The sequence below is a fragment of the Dermacentor albipictus genome, chromosome 5 (assembly GCF_038994185.2).
Source record: "Dermacentor albipictus isolate Rhodes 1998 colony chromosome 5, USDA_Dalb.pri_finalv2, whole genome shotgun sequence".
Taxonomy (NCBI): Eukaryota; Metazoa; Arthropoda; class Arachnida; order Ixodida; family Ixodidae; genus Dermacentor; species Dermacentor albipictus.
This window is the reverse complement of record NC_091825.1, coordinates 149,366,677-149,389,794: the sequence shown is the minus strand read 5'-3', so window position 1 is coordinate 149,389,794 and position 23,118 is coordinate 149,366,677. Positions and strand designations below refer to the sequence as shown.

Genomic DNA, 23,118 nt, shown 5'->3' with positions numbered 1-23,118 from the left:
CAAGCGGCGGTCCACGTGAACTTTTAAGCGATAGAGGCCGTGCCTTCTTATCTGAAGTCATCGAACAACTGCTTGCTGAATGCGCTATCGTTCATCGTAAATGCACTGCTTATCACCCACAGACTAACGGTACACCGGAACGCTTTAATCGAACTCTTGGTGACATGCTCGCCTTGTATGTCTCACCTGATCACTCTAATTGGGACCTAGTTCTTCCGTTTGTCACCTACGCCTACAACACCGCGACTCAGGCCACTACCGGATTCTCACCCTTTTACCTTCTTTACGGCCGTCATCCTTCGCACACCATCGACACCATTCTGCCCTACCGGCCGGACCCATCCGAATGCCTGCCTATCTCGGAAGCCGCCAGACAAGCAGAGGAATGTCGCCAGCTTGCCCGCCGATTCACCTCGGACGACCAGCACCGCCAAAAAGCCGTTCACGATGCCCAGAACTCGACTCCCACTTTCCTCCCAGGCGCTCTCGTCTGGTTGTTAGTGCCACACCGCACGCCTGGGCTCGCTTCAAAGCTCCTTCCGAAGTACGACGGTCCATACCGCGTTCTCGAGAGAACATCAACCGTTAATTACCTGGTTGAGCCGCTAACGCCGCCGTCCGACGGGCGACGTCGTAACCGCGAAGTCGTTCACGTTCAGCGTCTCAAGCCGTACCACAATTCTACCGTCCTTCCAGAAAACTAAGTCGCCAGGATGGCTCCTTTATTTCCGCGGGGCCATTGTAAGGAAGATGCCGAACGTGCGCGCAGTCAGCAGCATCGGCAGCATAAAGCGCGCAGCAGAAGGTCGTGCTCGGGGACTGTGCTCGGTGCATCGTAGAACCGGCGGTCGCTGCGAACCCGAATAAACCTCCTTTATAATATATATATATATATATATATATATATATATATATATATATATATATATACTAAGGTCCTCTTCCTGAGTTAAAGCCGAATATCTGTTCTGTAACTTAATCCGAAATTCCTTTATTTTCGCTCTTATCGCTAACTCATTGATCCGCTTCTTATGTAGCAGTTTCTTCCGTTCCCTCCTCAAGTCTGGGCTAATTCGAGATCTTACCATCCTATGGTCACTGCAGCGCACCTTGCTGAGCACGTCACATCTTGTATGATGCCAGGGTTAGCGCAGAGTATAAGGTCTATTTCATTTCTAGTCTCGCCATTCGGGCTCCTTCACGTCCACTTTCGGTTATCCCGCTTGCGGAAGAAGGTATTCATTATCCGCAAATTATTGCGTTTTGCAAACTCTACTAATAACTCTCCGATGCTATTCCTATAACCTATGCCATACTGCCCCACTGACTTATCTCCAGCCTGCTTCTTGTCTACCCTGGCATTGAAGTCGCCCGTGCAGTATAGTGTATTTTGTTTTGACTTGCCCATCGCCGATTCCACGTCTTCATATAAGCTTTTGACTTCCTGGTCATCATGACTGGATGTAGGTGCGTAGACCTGTGCGACCTTCAATTTGTACCTCTCATTAGGTTTCACAACAAGACCTGCAACCCTCTCGTCAATGCTATAAAATTCCTGTATCTCACCAGCTATATCCTTATTGATCAGGAATCCGACTCCTAGTTTTCGTCTGTCCGCTAAGCCCCAGTAGCACAGGACGTGCCCGATTTTTAGCACTGTATATGTTTCATTTGTCCTCCTAACGTCATTGAGCCCTATTATATCCCGTTCAATACCCGCTAATTCCTTCACTAGCACTGCTAGACTCGCTTCACTAGATAACGTTCTAGAGTTAAGCGTTGCCAGGTTCAGATTCCAATGACGGCCTGTATGGATCCGGAGATTCTTAGCAGCCGCTTTATTCATATAGGAGGTTAGTACTGCACCAGGGTGACCAATCCTGCTCTGGTGATGGAGTGCGTTACCGGTTCTGGTCACCAGGATCAGGCCTCACTCCAGGCATGTTTATGCAATTTTATCAACACGCGTTTTTTTTTTTGCTTTGGTGGAAAATTGCGTGGCACTGGGATTTAAACAACGGTCCTCATGCACGCGAGGTGGATGCTGTACCTCTACGCCATCGCTGCATCTCTTTCTCCATATAAATGTGTGTGTGCGTGTGTGTGTGTGTGTGTGTGTGTGTGTGTGTGTGTGTGTGTGTGTGTGTGTGTGTGTGTGTGTGTGTGTGTGTGTGTGTGCGTGCGTGTGTGTGTGTGTGTGTGTGTTCAACAATCCATGTAGCATGGTTATTTAATCGCTCTGTCCGAAACAGCATGCGCACAGCCCAATCTCCAAGGCCGCCGTTTGGTGATGCAGTCACGTATGAAACAGTCCCTGCTAATACCAGCACCTCTGGACTAAGAAAAATCGTGCATTGCGCAGTAGCTTTCGCGATGGATTGGCGCTAGCTCGAGACTATTTAGTGCTGCATTGTTTTAACGGGATGAAGTACAGGGCAGGTATTCTTGCCACCAAGCGGATGACAAGGAAGAACCGCATTCTTTAGACGCTATTCCTAAATATATAGAAAAAAAAGCAAGGGAATGAAGCCACAAGTGACAATATAGATATGAGGCGTTCAGCGCCTACAACGCACGACGAAAAGAACATAAAATTCGCCTTCCGCTGATCGCTTCTTCTTTTCCAGACCTCGAAGGATGATTGCCGCGAAGGTGTCACCTGCGAGAGAGTAATCCCGCGACGGCGCTCCGAGTAATGAAAGCAAACTCGGCTTGTCCAGCGTTCCACGACGCTGACGTGGCACGCTTACGTCAGCACCTGCCAGGCTTGAAGACAAGGGCTCTGCAGGCCTTTTGGCAAACTAGTTTGCCCTGATTAACAGCTGTTGCGCGACGTAAGGCTGCAGGAAGGAAGAAAAGAGCGTGGCGTATATATAAGACGTCGGTTCGAAGCTGTCCCAAACAGGAGCAGCGCCAGCTCGTGGCATTTGCTAGCCTCTCTCGCTTGCCTTTTTTCTCTGAGCTGCCATTCTCTGGCTCCTTTCTCCGCCTTGCCCAGCGTGTGGTTCCAACGCTCATTTAGCCTTTACGGACAAGGACACGGGAAGGAAGGCCTGACGACATAGTGCCCTGCTTTGTCGCCTTCTTGCGTCCTTGTCTTTGGGATTCTTGAGAACCAACAAGCCAAACGAAACGTGCGGTTCACATGTCCTATGCTATAACAACCTGCAGTGGATGAGAAGTGTGGAGCATTGGTATTGGGCAGGCTAAACGTGTCCCCGGCATGCTCTATCATACCATACCCTTTTATTTTCAACATCTTTTTTTCTCTTCACGCTGGTTTCCTTAATACGAAGCCTTGAACAAAGCAAACTTTTATTCGTGCACACCAAACGGCTCTCCCGGCTAATGTCATGCTAAAAATACTCTGGGCGACGTGGGAGTCCCGGTCAGATTCTATTGAGAGCTAATGTTTCCCATTCTCCAAAGCGTGCAAAAAAAAAAAAAAGACGGGGGTGAGGGGGGGAGGGGAGGGTCTACGGCCGGAACGCCGAATACCCAATGCCACAGCAGTGGCAGCATTCGCCGCATTAGCTCGTGTTTTATTTCTCTCTTTTTCTTTTAATTTCTTTTTTCATGTCTCGCTTTGTGATAATTTGTTATTTGTTTTCGCTAACTTCAGGCAAGATTTCTGGACCGTACAGAAAGGGTGTGGTGTCCCCGTAAGGCTATTTCTTTGTCTCTCTCTTTCTTCAATGCAAAGCGGCGATTGCCGCCAGAAACAGCAGCTTCCGTTGCTAACGCTGGAACAAGCCTCTAAAAGAGCATACACGGCAGCCAGCAAGCTGCAGTGTTTGGAGAACGCCGAGAAAGCGTGCGATTGCGCGGGCGAGTGAGTAAGTGGAGTATGGCGGCAGAGTGGTGCGGGTGCGTGCTCGGACAATCGATACGCAATCGGCTTCGTTTCCCGCCTGTTACTCGAATCGAAAGAGGAAACCGCTTGCCGGGCGTATTTGTGTGTAGGAATGTGCGCCATTACCCCTTCAGCTCTGACAGCCGTTCCAGGCAGAGAGAGCTGATTAAAGTGTACGGGAGGGAAGGGCTTGGAATAATTTCTTTCAAGATAACAGTAATGGCGTTCCCTTCGAAAGCGCTAGTTTCGAAGCGACAAACGAAAGAATACTGGCAAGTGCTCAGTGGTGCTCATTTTCAGCCAGAAAATGGGCAAGAACTAAAGACGAGTGGCCCTCTCTGAGGTGCTACGAGTGCAAGAGGAACACGTGCTACGCTTTTGTGTCGAGGGGGAACCCACTTTGCCTCGCAAACCAAACACACGAGCGCGCCCCAAATGCAAAATGGAGAGCCCTGTTGCCTGCGGTAAGGTCAAGCTTATTACGCAGTCCCTACATGTCGGCCCCGGCTGGCATTCGTCTCGCCGTCGGAGCACAACGGGACACCCGCCTACAGGCAAGCTCACACATCCACGTGAGACGCAGCAGATTACGTTTGCACTGCAATCAGCGAAGACGGGCGCTTTTTTTCCTCGTCGCAAGTACACCACGATAAAGCTGCACGAAAGAAAGAGGGACTCGCGTTAGCTGCTATGATTATTCCCCGTTGATTACGCACGTTCCCACGCTATGCGTTACGCGGCGGGGTCTGAGTACTATACCACTCTGTGATTATACCTCTGCCTGCTTGCGTTGTCATCTCAGCGCAACGAATAAGTCAATAAACGCATTTCTCCGTGCGCCCAGATTGGCTATTTGCACGTCCCACTGAGAAGGGACCCACACTTATGCGATCCATATCCGCCTTCGGTTCTGAAGATGGACGAGACCGCGACGCCGTCGCATATATAGAGCATTACGCGATCACAATGCCGTACGGACACGCCGTTCTCGCATGTCCGCTATCATGTTTGCGATCCCGCGTACAAGCGAAATTGTTCGCCACTGCGCGCGACACGTGAGATCCGGCTCTGCAATGCGTGCATCATCCTGGAAGATGTGGTGCCCGATTCACGAGCCTCGTCCGCATGTACTGTCGTGATGTTAGGGCGCTTTTATATTTTTACGGGTCGGCGATCTCGATTGACCAGCGCATGGACAGCAAGCCCAACCGCGAGTCATTCTTACGTGCCGACGCTTTCGTGAATCCGACCTTCTCGCTCATATTCAACCATTAGGTAGGTGTGGTTAGGTTTCAGCGCCTAAGATACGCCCGCGGGGCGGCTTTCCGGACAAGCTAAAGCTCTCCATTAAGTTGTAGAACGGTAAGCTTTGCGAGTTGGTATGGTTGCATCGTAAATAATCAGCGCACGAACACACGTGCACAGACAAAGACGAATAGCACGACACTTCTCTAGACTCGTAACTAAAGCTTTATTATGAAAAAAACAATGATTAAATACGTTCTTAATGTACCACGTGGTGTACGCTGAAGCGTTTTCAAAACTTCGTATCTATATGGCCAATGTGAATGTCATCGTTGAAGGCTCCGCGTGAACTTTGATCGCCTGTAATCATTGGACATAAGCGTATGTCTTCCAGTGGAGGGGCGTTCTTGCGATAGCCGTGGCCGGGAAGCGAAACCACTGCCTCTTACCCAGTAGCAGAGTAAGACGTGCCGGAACCAGTGTCTGATTATTATGAGACACGCCGAAGTGGGGGACTCCGGGTGAGTTTCGGCCACCTGGGGTTCTTTAACGTGCGCGGCACACGAGCGTCTTCGCAATCCTCCCGCACCGGGGCGCGGCCGTGGGGCCGAACCCGCGACCTTGTGCTCAGCAGCGCAACGCCATATCCACTAGGCTATACCGCGGCGGGTAAAGCTATGTAGTGGCTGAGACAGCGAACAATACCCCATATATATATACCCCACAATACAGCGCGGTATTCACCGACAGCACAGGCACGCCGAGCACCCCGCGCAGCCGATCTTCGACCAGGCTGCGCGACCCTCAACGCCGACGCGCGCCTCGAGTCTACGTCGGCGGCGGCGACGCGTAACGAAATCCGCTGCAAGATCAGCGAGCCGAACGACGCACTAACATTCTCCGAACAGCGCTGCCTCGGCCGAATCGGCGCATACGCATGGCAACGTGTATAACGTCGAAGCGCGCGCTCTCCGACATTGGGTTATATGGGGATGACTTGTTTCCGGATCAACTTTCGTTCCGTTTCTTTCTTCTTATTATTTTTTTGTTATTGCCATCGTGCGGCGTATCGTTCCTTATATGCGCTTCGTGCCTTTAAATTGGCTCAGAAAGGGCACCGTCAAAGCGATGGAGTGAGCCGAGACGTGCTCCTATTCTGGGCACTGAACGCGCATAAACGAACGGTCGACCATGCGTGAAAACGGCGACGTCGCTGTGATATCGGGCCGCCTGAGAGTCTCGCGAAGCGGCTGCCATGTGCGACTCGCTCAAGGCTTATTGTTACCGAAGGAGACACCGTGCATGCGTTGAATATGAAATGCACATAGCTGAAACTATTGCGCCGCAGAAACGTCGCGAGACAGGACACGTGCGCCGCCTCTATATATAGCTGCTTTCGAAAGTATAATTTGGCGCTCTTCGGACGTAAAAAAAAAATAAAATGTCGAACGTTGCGATTTCATGAAGACACAAAAAGAGTTCGCCGGAATAACGCCATTTCCCTCAAAAGGCGGGGCATCGATTGCGATAGCAAATTAGCAGACAGCCATAGGAACTAAAAACAGCACTCTTATCGGCCGTATAAACTAGTAAACACTCGCTTGCTAACTAAAATAACAGTCATGGTGTCAGCGCGCACAGCAAACATGAACACATCGGACTCGATGACCGCGGACACTCGCTGTCAAAACGCTGGCATGAGAAAACGCGGCAGCAGCAGCGAGCGAAGTGCTATTCGTGCTGTCTATCCCTTCAACGCAAATTGAGCGCCGAGAAAACACAGCACGCCGACGCACCTGGACTCTGCCCCCAACGCAGATCGCTTTCACGATGCGGCGGCGCGACCGCGCGCAGCCGCCACATGCGCAGTTGCAGCCGGAGTACAACGTCGCCGCCCCCCCTCTTTCTCTCTCCCTTAAACCCGATGCCTACAAAAGTTGGGTTCCTCGCGCCCCACGGCAGATGGTGCACTTCCTCTCCGCTTCCGTCCCTTTCGCGCGGGCGAGCTTGAGCCGCCGATCGTCGTCTCCCCTCGCACGCTTTCACTCGCACATCAGAGGGCGCGCGGCGACGGTGTTATCGCCCTTGGACTTTATACGGAGCTGACGGAGCCTCACAGCAACGGCGACGGCAGAAATGCGCTTGGAGTGCCCATATAATTGCCATAGCAATAAAACAAGGGCACATATGAAGCATATTGATTCCCACTGCAACTAGTCATGTTCCAGTCTTTGGCGTCGTGTTCTTCGTCAAGCTCGCGACTGATAAGTTTCCTCTTTTATTTTTATTTTTTTCATTTATATGCGTCAATCAACATATACTCGATTGTTCAGTGTTACAAGAATGAGCCTGGCACTGCAAGGCCAACTTATAAAACGCAGTGTTAATTTATAGCACATTTCTTAACTCTCAAGCGTGCTCACTTCGTAAGGGTCAAGAGGAAACCGTGTCTCTTGCCAACCTATTAAAATATACATGAAGTGCAAGAAGTGCTCCCCTTGCGCGGCTCCTGAAACTATTTGAAAGAAATTTGTAATTAGAAGAAACAATATGAATTTCTTGCGACTATTCGAAGTTAACTGTGGTTAACGTAGAAAAGCAGCACACGGGCTATGAGAGCACCGTCTTGGGTCTCTCCGATTTACTATTTTAACCCACATAACTCCTCCGTCAGTGCGGGGTAACAAACCTCGATCTCTTTCTCTCTCTTCTGGCTAACCTCCCTGCAGTTTCCATCTCGTTTCTCTCTCTCTCTCTCTCTCTCTCTCGACCATGAGAATTTTTTTTTAAATATTCATTGTCTACCTATCCCAGGAGCACGAGGTCACGGGGTCGATTCCCGGCAGGGGCCGCCGCATTGCGATGGGCACAATATGCAACAACGCTTGTACACTCAGATACAGGTTCTCTCGTTTTGCCATTTCGTTGCGCTGAACGAAGGTGCAAGCGCGCTACACCATATAATGCGTAAAAAACTGGCAAACATCACAGCTCCCTAAATAATTTGCGGTAATATTTGGTTCCACGGTTCACCTTCGGTTTCAGTATACACAGGCCGTGTATGGGTCGCAACGTCATGATACACTGACTCGCGCCCACACGCGAGCTCAGGCAGAAAAGCAAAAGTAAGAAGAACGAACGCACGCGAGAGACTCGTTTGCTTCATTACGAGCAACTTCATCACGCCTAGCTTTACGGTTACACGACGTCATCGAATTTTGTTCTGCGTCGAGATGTCGCGATAGTGTCGACGACGCCATTGCCGACATTTGATGGACAACTTTAGTGCATCGAAATACCCCGCAGCTGTTCCCTAAACTTCATGGCCGCGAGATCCCTGCGGTAATGTTTCTTCAATCTCGCACATACGCGTGAGTAGGCCTTCAAGGAATGCCAGGGGGTTCGAGTTAATCCGGGCCCCCGCCTCCGCTTGTATAATATGGGGCGTCTCTCTCGCGGCGCCAGCTTTCGAGACCTCGCGGGCAGCGAGCGAACGCGTTCTCCCTCACTCTCGCGCAGGAGCAGGAGAGCAGCATCGTGTTCAAGAAGCTGTCTAAGCCAGAGGAAGAAGAGGATGAGCAGGACGAGTTCGTCGAGCCGCCGGCCTCGGCTCTGCACAGGAGGCAGGCGCTCGTCCCGCCAAAGGTGTGTACACGCTACTCGAGCCACGTTCAGATAATCATGAGTAACCAATTTTCTTTTTATCAACCATTACCTTCGTATCCGTTTTGTTACGTTACAGAATGATTTATTTATGTATCTTTATTTTTTATTTCTATTATTCATGTGTGTTTGAATGCTTCTTTGTACCACCGTGCTTGGACCTGCACAAGGTCCACATTATTTCACAACTGATTATTTAGTGACATTGATTGATTGATTGATTGATTGATTGATTGATTGATTGATTGATTGATTGATTGATTGATTGATTGATTGATTGATTGATTGATTGATTGATTGATTGATTGATTGATTGATTGATTTTACGTTTACGTTTACGTCTGGGGGTGGGGTTGGTGGTCATTTTAAATCATACTCCAACAACTTCGTTTCAACAAAATTTGCTTGCTTTCCAGATGCTCACAGACGGCTACGAAAGTTCTAGCGAGGACATTTCCACGCAGGGATCGGTGTCGAAGTGAGTAACGCATGAGAGCTACAGCTTGTGATTTCACGGGTCCCTGATTATTACTACAAAACACAAACCTACTGTCACTGCAGACGTTCTCTACTCTTTGCACCGGCTTCTTTAAATGAGTCTTGTACGGAGTCCCTCAAGCCCAAACTCCTGAAGAAAAAAAGGAAAGAAGGAGAACGTTCTGAAAAAGTTCACCGAATAAAAGGAATCATCGAGCAGGACAGCATCGCAATGTCGCCGCCGTATCGACCGCACGTTGGCGCCGTTGACGTCAGCTTCTGTTAACGAACGCTAAACCGTTCATTTCGCCGGGGTTTGAAATACGCGCGTGTCTCACGAACTGCTTTCGGTGGCAGACTGTAAAACACAAATGAAAGATGGACTACTGTGCGCAACTGCGAGACCCTGTTACCTTAATTATCCATTCGGGTGCGGTACGGCGCATTTTTGGAAGTGTTTTTCTAATTATTTTATTTTATTATTATTATTATTCGTCAGTCTGTAAAGTCCGTGCAGTATTTTGTGTCCGAAAATATGCGGCGTGTCGTCTGCATATAACTCTCGTGTTTGTTTTCTAAGCTTTCAACTGCTGTATCGTAGCATGACTCCATAATCAGCTGTATAGCTTATATTTTCTTCAGATCCGCGTCGCGTGTTTTTTTTTCGGAGCTATCATTAGCCGCTCAATGCGCCTTGTTCGTAGCGGTTCCACGGTGCCTTTTGATAACACACAAGTCCCGTGATCCTTTTTCTCTCGCTCGACTCGCTACCGCCATTCATGCACGATTTTGTTATACATAAACTTTACTGGTCGGGCATATCCTCCTGAGACCCGGGATGTATTTTGGTGCACAGATTTTCCCCAAACTTCCAGAATAAGTCAGTAGGGTTGAGAAGGGGAAAAGTGTTAAATATTTTTTCAACAGCCCTGATAGTTTAAGCTCAGCGCAATGTCCAATATATTGGACACTGAGATGCTACCCGGTCTTTTTTCACCCAGTGCGCACGTAATGACGTACCGCAGATATTGCGCTCAAACTCGTGTGCAAAAATATTTTAATAACTCGAAAGGCAAAGTAGTGAATAAAGTACATAAAAGGAGCATTCCTCTGCTCAACGAAAATTTTGCTCTTGTGTTCACTTCCTGTGGGCAATTTCAAAACACCTTTGTGTCCTTGGTGAAGCAGAAGAAGAGCCGACATTTGGTGCAAAAAAACTTTGTTTTCGTGCCGCAGCCCTGTAGTCTGCAACGGGCAGCGTTAGCAGTGTGTGCCAGCATTGAGCAGTGGGTAGTGCTCTTTTCTTGGGGTTCTCGAGGAGACAGTCGAGCCTGCTTTGATGGCGGATGCCACTCGGCTTCATTCTCACTCTCCGTTTCATCCTTCTTCTTACAGTAAGCCACGAGAGTCTCAGCAACTGATTGGCAGAACTGCATATATTTGATTATTTCTTTCCACTGTTTCTTTAGGGAAAGAATGTCGCGCGTTTACTGCACCCAGGAGTTGCTGAGGGCAATGTCGAAGAGGTGAAAGATGACTCTGATCGTCCACTTGTTGACGCGTGCTTTTATCCTGTAGTAACTTTTCATTCGGTCTGCCTTGTCAACACCACCCATGTTGACGTTGTACATGCGCACAATATCTGGTAGAGGGATATCGATATGTTTTCCCCTCACGAGACCACGTGCGACAGGTGCCTTGCGGGTCCCAGGTATGGATTGAAAAAATAAAAGTATCGGCTTAATTCATCAGACACGCGAGGCTGGTCCCCTAACGAAAAAAAGAGACGCGATTTTGTCCACGAGCCACAAAATGCAAACAGTACTCATCTGCTGTTCATAACAAGGCCATCACAAAAGCGCAGTAAAACAAACCGGGTTGAGTCCTAGCGTCCAACGTAATGGACACGTGAAAATAAAGGAAGTGCAAAATAAAGCAAGCGCGCGAACAGTTTAAATTCCGTATTCTGCGCGTACGCTGTTGTAATAACTTTAATATAAAATCAAAGATATGCCCTGAAAGCAGGTAGAAATACGAGAAACTGTGCTTGCTTCTCCGGGAATTGCCGAAAAACGCCGCGCCGCTGAATGTCGCCATTGTGCAACTGTTTCGGCGGGAATTCGAACAAAGTATTTTCATCAATGCGGCATAGATGGCGCAAGCAGGTGTCCAATAAGTTGGACAACGTGGTTTTATGAGGATGAAAGCCTTGTCACAGGAGTACTGTCTCATTTCTGAATGTCCAATATATTGGACAAACCCCCATAGCCGGGTCTCAGGAGGATATAAATCATCGCATCCCATCAGGGCTTTGGTGACTGGTGTTTCGACTGAAGCGGCCCGGCATGTAACGCGCGCCATTCTAACCGAATTTTGCATATTTGTCACTTATTGTAGACACCATACGCGTATACTACAGTGCGATCGAACTGTCTCTCTCTTTGCCTACTCCTTTCTTCTTTTAATCCATTATCCCCGCTCTCACCTGCAGAATAGCAAACGGGACGTCCGTCTGGTTAACCTCCCTGCCTTTTCTTGTCTCTCTCCCTCTCTCTGGCCTCTGAAATACCTCAGGTCACATATTGAGAGAGACGATGAACTATGAGAACACGAAATTGATGATCAACTATCAGTGACTCTAAGTTTAAATCACTTTGTAGAATAGTAGCCGCTATACTGAGGAAAATGCAATATTTAATGGATGCTGGATATATTTGCCTGACCCCTCACCTAGCATGCTACTGTAGATTACGATGGAGTAGGGAAAGATGACCTGCTCGTCTGCCTACACAGTACAAACGCACACAACATAATCTGGTCAGCATCTATTAGCGAAATAAACACTAGATCAAGTTTGAGGGCCTGCAGTCAACGCAAGCTTCAGAGCGCCTAGAGAAACGCGTAAATAGTAATAGCCCTACTTGAAATTTGCAGTTGCTGCCCTGACGAAGACCAGTCTCCTTGTCGAAAGATTGTCTTCACTCGCTGTGGTGGCGCAGTGTCGCACTACCAAATCCGAGGGCGCGGGATCAGATCCGCAGCCGAGGCGGCCGCACTTCGACGCCAAATAAAAAAAAACACTCGTGTACCGTCTATTGGGTGCACGTTAAAGAACACTGAGTGGTCAAAATTAATCCGGAGTCCTCCGCTGCGGCGTGCCTCATGATCATATCGTGGTTGCGGCACGTAAAAATCAAGAATTTAATTTAATAGTTTAGCGTTGTCTCCAGCGACATCGCATGTCGCTGAATCTCTTCAAGCCTCCAACTTCTCGTGAACTTCTGTGTTGCTCGGATTACTTTCAGTTATGTCACTTCAACAACAATGAGGCACCGTTACGCGATCGAATCGTGTTCTTCGAAGTTAGCGGAGGCGTTTGAAATGATGTGCATATATCCTTTTAAACCGTACCACGGAGTAGGGCGTAGCTATTCAGCAGTTCGTTGTCCACGTCCTCTACTGCGCTGTCAAGGTATCCGAGACAAATGCGCGCAATCGCTGTTCCTTATATCGTTGTCGATCTCTCTCTTCCATCTCGCAGCGACCAGAACACGCAGAAGACGCGAAGGCGAAGCTCGATCGTGGTGATCCCGCCGATGCAGATCTGCCCGGGGGACCTGCTCGTCTACAGCAAAGTTCTCACGCACAGAAACAACCTCTTAGGTAAGCGCATCACGGCGACGACGCATACGGAAAGAAGGGGCGCCGCCGGGTAGCAGCATGCTATCCATGAAAGAGGAAAAAAAACAAGCACGAAATAGTGACGAGTACAAGACGACATGACGAGTGCTCGTCCTCTCGGATTTCTCGTTTCTTATTCTTTCCTCTTTCTTTCTTTCGCCCATCAGCTTACTCTGCTAAGCTAGCACAATACCTACACTCGCTGCACACGCTTCACAAGACGCCACTAATGTCATGTTTTAATTTTATGCTGTTGCATCAAAACTCCATTGAAGAGACCCGCTACAGCAGTTTAGAATAGTATTTTCTTTTTCTCTCTCTCCTTTTTTTACGTGAGCTTGGCCCTTTATAGGCATCAAAAGTCTGCTACACGTAGTTGCAAGGCCATGTCTTCCGCATTAAATTAAAAGAGCGGCAATATGATCTATCAGTCCAGTTGGAACAAATCCGGCGACAGGTCGGGACGAAGACCCACATGGCACAGGTGACGTCTGCGGACGTTTCGCAGCACAACACACATCGAGATTATGCGAAACTGTTTACATTTCTTCTGGCAAAAAAAATGCTAATTGTTAGCAGGGAAGACATGAAGGTCAAACCCTTCCTTCTCTTTTAATGTCGCGCCTCCGATCACGGCATTGATGATGCCAGCGGGATGTCATACATCCTATAACATTACTCTGTACTTGCGCAGGCCATTCTTATGCAGCAAGTGTTCCAGGATGAGTTCGAACTCGGCTTCAAACGCACCGTAATCATTGTTGATAAACATTTATTAACCCAGAAGAGACGCTGTCAAAACCCATGACGTGCCGATAAGAATGACGTATTAGGTGTTCCAGATGCGTAGTCTGCTAATCCATTCCAACTTCATTGGGCTAGTTTCATCAATTTAAAACATGATTAATCCCTTCAGACGGCACCCGCCTGTTTTTAACCTTTTCTTCTAGTCTTATTTATCCTTTATTACTTCCAAATGAATGGCTTGCTTCGTACGCAGCGCCAACGATGCTCCTATGTAAATGCAGAGTTTCATGAACTATGTTCTTCGATATCTGTTATCCGACCGATGGCGCAATTAATTAAGCTCAAGCCATCTCGTGGCTTAAGCTGGGATTAGCAACCCTTGCATCAAATGTACTCGCAGTATGTATTGTCAACTTGATGAAAAAAAAAAGGAACATTAAGCAGCGTGTTCACAAATACTACGCGCAGTGCAGAAAATGCCGATCGCAGATGGGCGTAGGCGAGCCCACCCACTCGCTTTTAGTCGAACTGGGAAGTCATCTCAACGATCGCTGCGGACAACGAAAAACGCATTAACTTGTTGTATAACGCCATTGCGTACAGTGTACGCGTGGGAGGTGGTATGACCGTTGCCCGGGCTTCACTGCAAGGGCTCATAACGCGCGTCGCGTGGTAAAAATGACGCTTACGAAACCCAATCGGACGTTCCGCAAACATCGAATTCTCTCCGCTGCCTATACGGGCACACGCAATGCAGGCGCCAGCGAGAGAGAAGCCTTCGATACGGCACCTTAATTGAAACACGCCTTGCTTGGTTTCCCTGGTTTCCCCCCTCGAACGAGCAGTAAAATTCGTGTACGCTCTCCTCAGGCAACCGCTCCAGCAATTTGAATTTGATTTTTTTTTTGCGGTTGCCAAAACCTATATTCTAATGACTGTTAGAAGCAAGATATCTAACAGTTTTAAATATTTAATAACTCTTCTGCGCCAAGCTTATGCATACCATTGATCTCTGCGCCGGAAACAAGAGAACGCAATTATGTGAATCGCATTTGTCGGACCATTAATCTTAAGCGCGCGCATGCAGTGTAACGTTAGCTCTTACAGTTTGTGCGAAATTGTTATTTCGTTTACTCGAGCACTTGCAAACGTTCTAATTACAAATTATTGGTGTATTTCAGAGCCACTTATGGTGCATAAATTCCGTCCGCTCTAAACGTCCTAACGGATACGGAATACAATATTGCGATATATGCATAGTTTCGTTGCCAAGTCACAGAGCTGAGCCTCGGCAACTTCATGCTTCAATTTCTTGGTCTTTCGACCATCTGCAATATCTGTAAAACAGTCGAGGACCTATATTTCATGAAAGATAAATGAATATAAATAAATTAAGCTAAACAAATAAATAAATTGGTACCAACGGTCCCTATAGAACTTCCGCTTCTTAAATGCAAATTTCATTCTGGTCGATTCTGGGCTTGCCGGATAAGAGGGTTTATTGGTTTCGCAGCTCTTGCTCATTGAATAAGCTGGGACCCAGGTAAAGGTCTTTCTTTCTTTTTTAATTCGGTAGTTCTAGACTCGCCGAGCTGCTAGGTATGTACGCCTCCTTCGCGCCGTTACAGGTACAGACGATGACGACGCTTGTCTGCGTATTTCCTTTTGTATGCGCTGTAAATCATATTAACAGATATATCGGCGTTGTAACGCTGCACCGCCCCTTTGCCTTTTTTCGTCACTCTTTTTCACTTTGCTGTAACTAACTATCCTTATCAGATAAGTACCAGGTTTTAATCAACTCTTGCAAAGTATGATCCAACTCACCAACGCTATAGGTCCAGGTGAGGTCTTTACACAGCCTGTTGCTTCTACGGAGGTCGGGGAAAGCGGGGGAGAGGTCTCGTGGCATGTGTTGAAGGTCGGCCTCATCACAACCCGTCTTGCAATTGGAGTTGAATCATACCGAAACCTCGTGTAGTGTTCCAGCAGACGGCTTCTATAAGAACGCTGGCTGGTCGCCAAATGGTCGCTGCATCACTCTAGTGGCCCGTGGTGATAGCTGCAGGCGAGTTTAGCTCGGCGATATAAACTGACAACTGCTACTCATTTGCGTCTCTTGCAATGTCTCAGAGGCAGCTCACCAAGCGTTCGGCAAACCGGCGTCACTCGGAAATAGGCGGAGCGGACTCGAGTTCCTTGTGGTTATGACGAACCGTTCACGAAACACACACGCGATTTGTCCGCCTTCTGCAAGTTTTGAACGCAATGCGTTAACCGCCCAGCGCGGTGACATCTGCACGCCCGGGGAAAAAGGTTGACGTCTCCTACTTCGTTTCGCTTAAAGAAAAAAAAAAGCGTGCTAAGCGTACACCTCAGCACAGAAAAGTCTGCTCAGCCTGCTTCCACGTCACCGACTTCACTTGCGCAGATCCAGCTGCAAGCGCCAGCATACGGGCAGTGGGTCGCCATAAGAAATGCGCGTCGTCTGCTGCTTGAGTCATCTTAAGCCGCCGCCGCTATCAGAGCGAGTAGCTCGTCTGCTGCAAAGCCAGGAGCTGATTATGCTGCGTCATCACAAGTCAGGCTCTCCGTAGTCCGGCGTGCCGATCGGATGATGACGGTGCTCCCGTGAGCGCCCGACGCGGGTCAGCGTTGGTGAAAATTCCCAATCATATAGCATACACAAGCCTAGGAAGGCCAGGAGTCGCGGCCACGTGGTGGTTATTTCAGCGCGCAATGTGGCTAAACTTCGAATCACGGAAAATCAGTGATGACGCAGCGCATGTGAGCACTTCTGCTCACGCGTACCAGGCCTCGGAATAAAACCGTTCTGGGCGTCCCGTCCTTCGTTACGATAGAAAAAATGGCCTGCTGTGGACGTATGCTTCGAATTGCGCACGTTTTTATATTTCACTGCTGGTACAAATGATTACGAACGGACTGCACGGATCGTATAGTGTCTGTAATAACAAGTCTGAGCACTGCACAGTCGTGAGTGGTATGAAACACCGAATTCATAAAAACACAGAACGATTGCTCGCGATTTGTGAATTACAACATCTTTTTTTACTGCGAGATATTACATAAGGGATGCGACAGTGTAAGTACACCCTTTAGGTAGTAGCTTGCTACACAACAATAATCGTCGTCTGTCTTGCTTGCGTTTTTTTTCTTGAAAACGCTGCACTCGCTACTTTCCTGCCGAGAATGCCCTGTCATGCTGATAACGCGCATGCCGTTCGTGATTTGGAAGTACCGGGCTCGCAGAGTTAAAGGAAATGCGGACAAGACAGATGACGATTATTGTTGTGTAGCAGGATACGCCCCAAGGGGTGTAATTTTAAGAGTGTATACTGAGTGTCCCACGTAACCTTAACCAAACTTTAAAAATATGCAAATGTCACGTATAGCTGGACAGAACAGAGGTAATGTTGTTTGCCGTCGTTTGGAAATAAGTGTATCTCTTTTTTTTCGTTCCGTCTATAGCTACATAATTAGTCTTAATCAATTAATCAACTTCTGAAATATTATAATTCGATGAAAAGTGTCAATGAGAATATTGTCGACCGACATGAAAACTCCCGATACAGCTTTCTGTTGCTCAACACTTACTACATAAAAGTGTATTTCCGAGCGTGACAGAAACCCGCAAATGCACGCGAAATTCGTGCGCGACTGGCCGTTCGAGGCACTTTGCTTGTTCTTGTGTAGCACGTATTGAGGAACAGAAAGCTGTATCGGGAGCTTTTCATCTCGCTTGTGGGGATGCGCGACTCTCACACGTCCCCTGATATGTTGTTTTCCCGCATAGCTCCCGTCTCCTGCAATCTGCCTTCGCCGCGTGGCCTGATGCCCGTGGCAGTCGGTCTGGTTGAAGCTCACTGCGAGAGATGGCGCGAGTGTTGCGCTGCTAACGCCACTTGGGCGCGGAAAGGAGAAGGCTCTTCCTCTTTTGTTCGGGATATCCTCTTCCCCTGTCGTAATCAGCTACCAGCCTTCCTAAGTGTCGTCGGGTACGTCGACTCGTCGGGGCTCTCGGCGGACTATAGGTCATTTCTACAAAGACGGATGGCATAACGGCCATCCCACCACCTCGGACTTCCTGATCGGCCACTACTTCGCTTCCATCTCTACGACCCTCTACCTTTCTCCCTCCTGCCCTCTCTCTCTTTTAACCCCATCCCCTCCACCCTGCTGGCGCTGAGCCGTGCTCCCGCATGGGTTGCAGAAAATAGCGCTAGCCTGTTCTCCTTCCCCTCAAGAACCACTTCTCTCTCGGCGAGCGGCGCGGACGTTCCGCGCGTGCGCCGATCCATGCTTCTGCCAGACCATCTCGCGAGGGCTCGTTCGAACGCGCCACCGTTCTCGTGACCGCGTACGCGCGAACGACCAAGCGTTGGTGTCCAGCATGGGGCGAACACATTCGCTCGTTATCCGGTCGCGGCGAGTCGGACTTCCTGGATTTGTCGCGAGCCCATCGTCATGTTTTGTGGATAGCAGCTCGGCTAGCAGGCATTGATCTATGACAGGTGCAATAAATGCCCTTGTGATTGTTTGCACTACTGTGTTGTCGGTCCTTCGTCCCAAGAGCACGGGTGAGAAGCCCACACGCTCTACAATTTTCTCATTGACACTTTTCATTTAATTATAATATCAGAGTTTAATAATTGCTTTGGGCTAATTATGTAACTAGGCGGAATGGAAGAAATATAGTTTGAGTATCTCCAAACGACGGCAAACAACATTAGCTTGGTTTGGTCCAGCTACGTGGCATATTTTTCATTCGCATATTTTTTGTTTATGTTTGGCTAACGTTATGTAAGATACCTTGTATATATAGACGGTCGTTGCCACTGTGCCAACGTAGCGTGTTCTACTTACAGGTATCCACTCCCCATACATTATCAGACCGTATTAGGTGACAGCACTAGGCTCAGCTCTGTCGATGTTGCCACTTCAGAATTGCAGAAAAAAGAACTAACCGCACAGGGTCCCGGAAGTTTTTGTGAAAATGAACACAGTTCACGGAAACGCACGGTCTACGCGCGGACCAGCCCGTTGTTTAAAAGAAGGATAATTGGCAATGGCTTAGCTCGGCTGTGCCAGGATATACGTAGCGAAAGCTAAGGCATAGCATGGTTAGCCTTGGTTAATCTTGATTGCACGTCTAGACTAGTCTGATTGCCTGGCTATGTTGCGGCGTTTAGCCAGTCGTTCGGCGCGCTGTTCGTCTGTTTCCTGGGCGATTCGTTACCTCGTCATCCCGTTCCGATGTCGATTCCAGGCCTCCTCCTGCTTATCAGAATTGTCGACGTCCATACTGCCGCCTCAACTGTGGTTGCGGCGCACGCGAGCTCTCCTTTTCAATCCTCCGACATGTTAACAGAATTGTATCTTGGCTCGTGGAACGGATAAAAAAGAAAACTTTTTTTTCTGGCTGCAAATCAAGCCAGCGTGGTCTTTCAGTCTGCTACTGCCAAGAATAGGTAAAAAAATAGCCGACTTTCTTCGGCACAATTTGGCGTTAGATACATAGTCCTATAATTTTTAAAACAACAGTTAATCAACAAGCGTTTCTATACAAAGTTCGCGTGCTACAGGCAAAATGGGAATACAATGAAAGGAACACATCACCATATTTTACAATACACCCTAATAAGACATCAAGACATCGCCATTCCATGTACATTCCTGTGCCGCGTTCTTATAACGATTGTTTTAAGTACAGTTTTTTTCCTCGTGTTATTAAACAATGGAACATGCTGCCTGATTCCATTGTAAATATTAACTCCCTCGATGCCTTTCTAGAATGCCTGAAATCTTACCTGGACCGTAGTACACCAATGTAATAGTTGTTCCTGAGCACTTGCATGCGTTTTCTTATGTACTGTTTGATTTTTCCTTTGTCTTTCGTGTCGATATCGTCGTTGTGAAATGTACCTTGTTTAGAATGTGAATTTATTAGATTTTCCACTCCTGTAATAGCCTGAGAAAGGCTGACAGTATCAATAAATGAATGAAATAATTAATTAATAATCTTGCTCTGCCTAACACCGTTCGTGTCTCTCTCTTTCTCTGCCCCCTTTTTTTTTTCCTTCAACCACTGCAGCAGATATCGACGGCTCAACCCAGTGCCTTGCAGTTTCAGAAGGTATGAACTCCTGTTTCCTTACTTTGTTAACACAAAGTACGGGCCACGGGGTACAGAACAAACACGACGTTCTGTTTGCCGAGCGTTGCTGAACAGCGCGCGTCTCGAATCGCCCCTGAGAGATTCCCGCGTGTGCCTCGTGCTTTATTTAAGCATTGCAAAATCACCCGAGAGCAGCAAAACAGTACTGTTTCAAGTTTGCTTGCGCTAGTCGTTCAGTTCGTCGTTGAGTTCTTCGCACAGTTACTGTTTTTTTTTTTTACGCTCTAAAACATTATGGAATGCAGGCAGCACCGCTGTACTGGGGTAACCTTCTTGTCCCTCACTCACTGCCATTTCTCGCGAGTTCTCGTTGTCCCCAATGGAGCGCGTTATCTTGCGCCAAATCGGACTTTTCTCGAAGGTAGAGTAAATGACATTGTATAATATAAATCTGTACCTTCAGTGTAAGTAATACCTTATGTTTTACGCTGATTTTGCAAGTCTGTTTGGCACCCTTCGCTTTCACCATCACCGGAGTAAATGAGACCAAAGATGGCCATATTCGAGAGAATATGGCATATGCCAGTTAATTAATTACTTCTTTAGATTTCTCCGTCAACGTTGAAAAAATGCATTTGTCGGACCAATAGGACATGACACAGGACGTGAAACAAGCAACGCGCGTAACTGTTACAGCATATATGTATAAAGGATTTTAATGACGCTATAAAAAATTACCTCAGTGAGAACCAACTGAACAATTCCTAATGAATTGCAATGTTCCCAAAGTACAATAATATACAATTTACTAACAACCCGAGGCATCAGGAACAGATGCATTGTAACGAAATTAACGATGCTAATGCTTGAAGCAGTGCTCAAAACGTCTTGTTTCGCAACATTTGTGATGCATGTATAGATTACACATATTGTGTAACGTACCATGTATAATACGAAATACGACTACACTAAACGTCGCTGAGCATTTATACTGAGAATTAAAATTAACTTCAGGTCTTAATATCTGATCTCCCAGCCACAGAAACAAGCTTATCTATGAAAATTGTCAAATGACGAAGAAAACGCTTTTCTCGGGTGAACGTGCTAATCCTTTTTTTTTCCTCAAACAAACATTCATGTGAGAGAGTGAGTGTGCAGCCACCGCGATAAAGAAACATTAAATAGTTTAGTCCACGTTTCATATCAAAATCCCACAAGAGTTCTGTTACTTTGTATAAAGCTCATACAAGAGAAATTTCAAAATGTGCGGCAGTTTGTATTCGCGTCGTGTATAGTGATCTCGCACGCGCTTCTTCACCAATCATATTTGCCGCTGCGAACGCTATGGCCGATGTTATTTTGTTTTGTTCTTGTTTTCCTTGTGTACTTATCTCAATTCGTCTTCCATCTGTTCCGCAGATTCAACAAGAAAAGCTAAAAATACCTGGTCTCTGTTACGGCTGGTAGGTATCCGGACCTCGTGCGTCATGACTGGCATGCTCTTGTTCCATTAATTGCGAGATTATCTCGCGCCGACGTCCTTGTGCTCATGTTTTGCCCTAACGAAAATAACCAGTTAGCATTATCTGCAAGGCTTTAACAAAGCGCTACTCGAAGATTATCGTATATATATGGATGTTCGCTGGGAAACACTGCTAACGTTTTAAATGCAAATGTCGCGTGAAAATTGCCCCAGTGTCCTCCCGACCAGTATATCGCCGAGTCTGTCCCTGCTCATTCATTAGGATTTCATTATTTAATGCGATAGTAGTTATTTAACTGTCCATTTTCTAGATACGCTGTAACGAATTGAGCATAAGATGGGTCAGGAAATTAACAGAAGGTTGTTGAGACGATCGAGCAGCGACATTGTACTTTTCCTGCATAGGTAATGCACTGTAAGAAGCCAAGTTCCAGTCGTCACTGAGGCGGCGACTGAACTACACTGTTGCGCTTTCTCAATACGCTGCTTGATGTTTGTGCTGTTTGAGGCAGTTCTCATTCATGTTGCGGCCTCGCGCCTGAAGCCCACGTTTGGGCTATGAGAACTGCAGGACTGCTGGTTAATTTCGGCCACCGTGGGAGCCCACCCACTCGCAATACTCATCCGCTTTTCTGTTCCTCCGCCAACGGAACACGGCTACCGCGATAAGTATTGAACAACAGACGTCATGCTGGGCAGCACTACGACACAGCCGCTGAGCCTTTTCAGGCGGTCACTACAAATGACAACGGAGCATGTGCAGTAAGCACTGCATCGTGCAGTTTGGTCGCAGTATACATTGGCATTCGGGCTGTTGACCCCGGCATAATGTATGCATCGTCCGTGTAAGTCCAAACATAGCAAGACTTTTTTCTAGAATAGCTTTGCTGTCAATACTTATGAGAAATCCAGACAATAGCCCAGTTTTGTTCGAGATGGTACCAGATGGTACAAGATGGTACCGCTTCATACCGACTTCAGTCAGTACGCTGTAATCATTGGAAAAGGCGTGCTTGGGCGTTCAGCGCCACTGCATTTCCGCGCTCAAATAAAATTGAATTGAATCAAGGCAGCAAAACCATGAATTCTTAAGGGCAAAACTGTGCTGATCTGTCGTGTCAGAATGTGCGTCTTGAATGCATGCGTGTTCTGTGTGTTGCATGAGTGTTTGTTGTTTCATCGTAACAGCATCGTTACGTCTGGCAAAGACTCCACTGGCTGTCACGTGGGCTCTGTGCCAGAGGCTAGGATGCATTCGCGCTCCTACCGTCTTTCAAGCACCTTACGACAGCGATTCCACAAGCATATTTACGCGGTTCACGCGACATCAGACCAGGCTCTTCCACAACTGATCTTCATAAATCCATCTTACTCTTTATCATATTCGTGTTCACATCTGCTTACAAGAGCGCTGTAAACGTCAGCTTTAAATAGAATATATCCGCTACAACAGCCTGACTCAGTTACAACTCCTAATTCATTATAGGCCATCACTTATTCTGAATTCTGCTATCACGCTTCGTTGTATTTGTTGAATATTTTGAATACAGTCGAAGTCCTTTTGTTTACTGTAGCTATCAGGATATCCGCGTACTTTCGCCTTAGGTTTGCTATTCTGTCTGTTTCCGGGTGCTAGAAGTGCAATCATTTTCGCTCAAACGTAGGTAGATATAATACATCTCGGTTACTGTTGTAGTATCATGCGAAATGCAAAACGAACGTATCAGTTCCGCTTCGGCTGTAGTCTCGGTGCACTATTCGACTATGTGGCTACATATCTGCTCCTTTTGAGAAGATACAGAGCAACAATAACCACGATTTCGAAATTACCTT

The 23,118-nt window shown here is 47.5% G+C and overlaps 1 protein-coding gene and 1 long non-coding RNA gene across 4 annotated transcripts in view; one reads left to right on the top strand and one right to left on the bottom strand.

The window, feature by feature from the left end:
* Positions 1–16,117, bottom strand: part of LOC135915282 (uncharacterized) — a 269,809-nt gene extending 253,692 nt beyond the window's left edge. Inside the window, exon 1 of the long non-coding RNA XR_010568571.2 lies at positions 15,494–16,117. This is a non-coding gene — a long non-coding RNA (uncharacterized lncRNA). The remainder of the gene's footprint in view (positions 1–15,493) is intronic.
* The window catches only part of LOC135915278 (rho guanine nucleotide exchange factor 5-like), a 311,708-nt gene that overhangs the window by 260,869 nt on the left and 27,721 nt on the right, over positions 1–23,118 (top strand). For all 3 annotated transcript variants that reach the window (XM_065448300.1, XM_065448302.1, XM_065448301.1), the window contains exons 7-11: positions 8,618–8,743; positions 9,178–9,239; positions 12,780–12,901; positions 19,779–19,820; positions 21,222–21,265. In XM_065448300.1, coding sequence (XP_065304372.1) covers positions 8,618–8,743; positions 9,178–9,239; positions 12,780–12,901; positions 19,779–19,820; positions 21,222–21,265 — 396 coding nt within the window. The remainder of the gene's footprint in view (positions 1–8,617; positions 8,744–9,177; positions 9,240–12,779; positions 12,902–19,778; positions 19,821–21,221; positions 21,266–23,118) is intronic.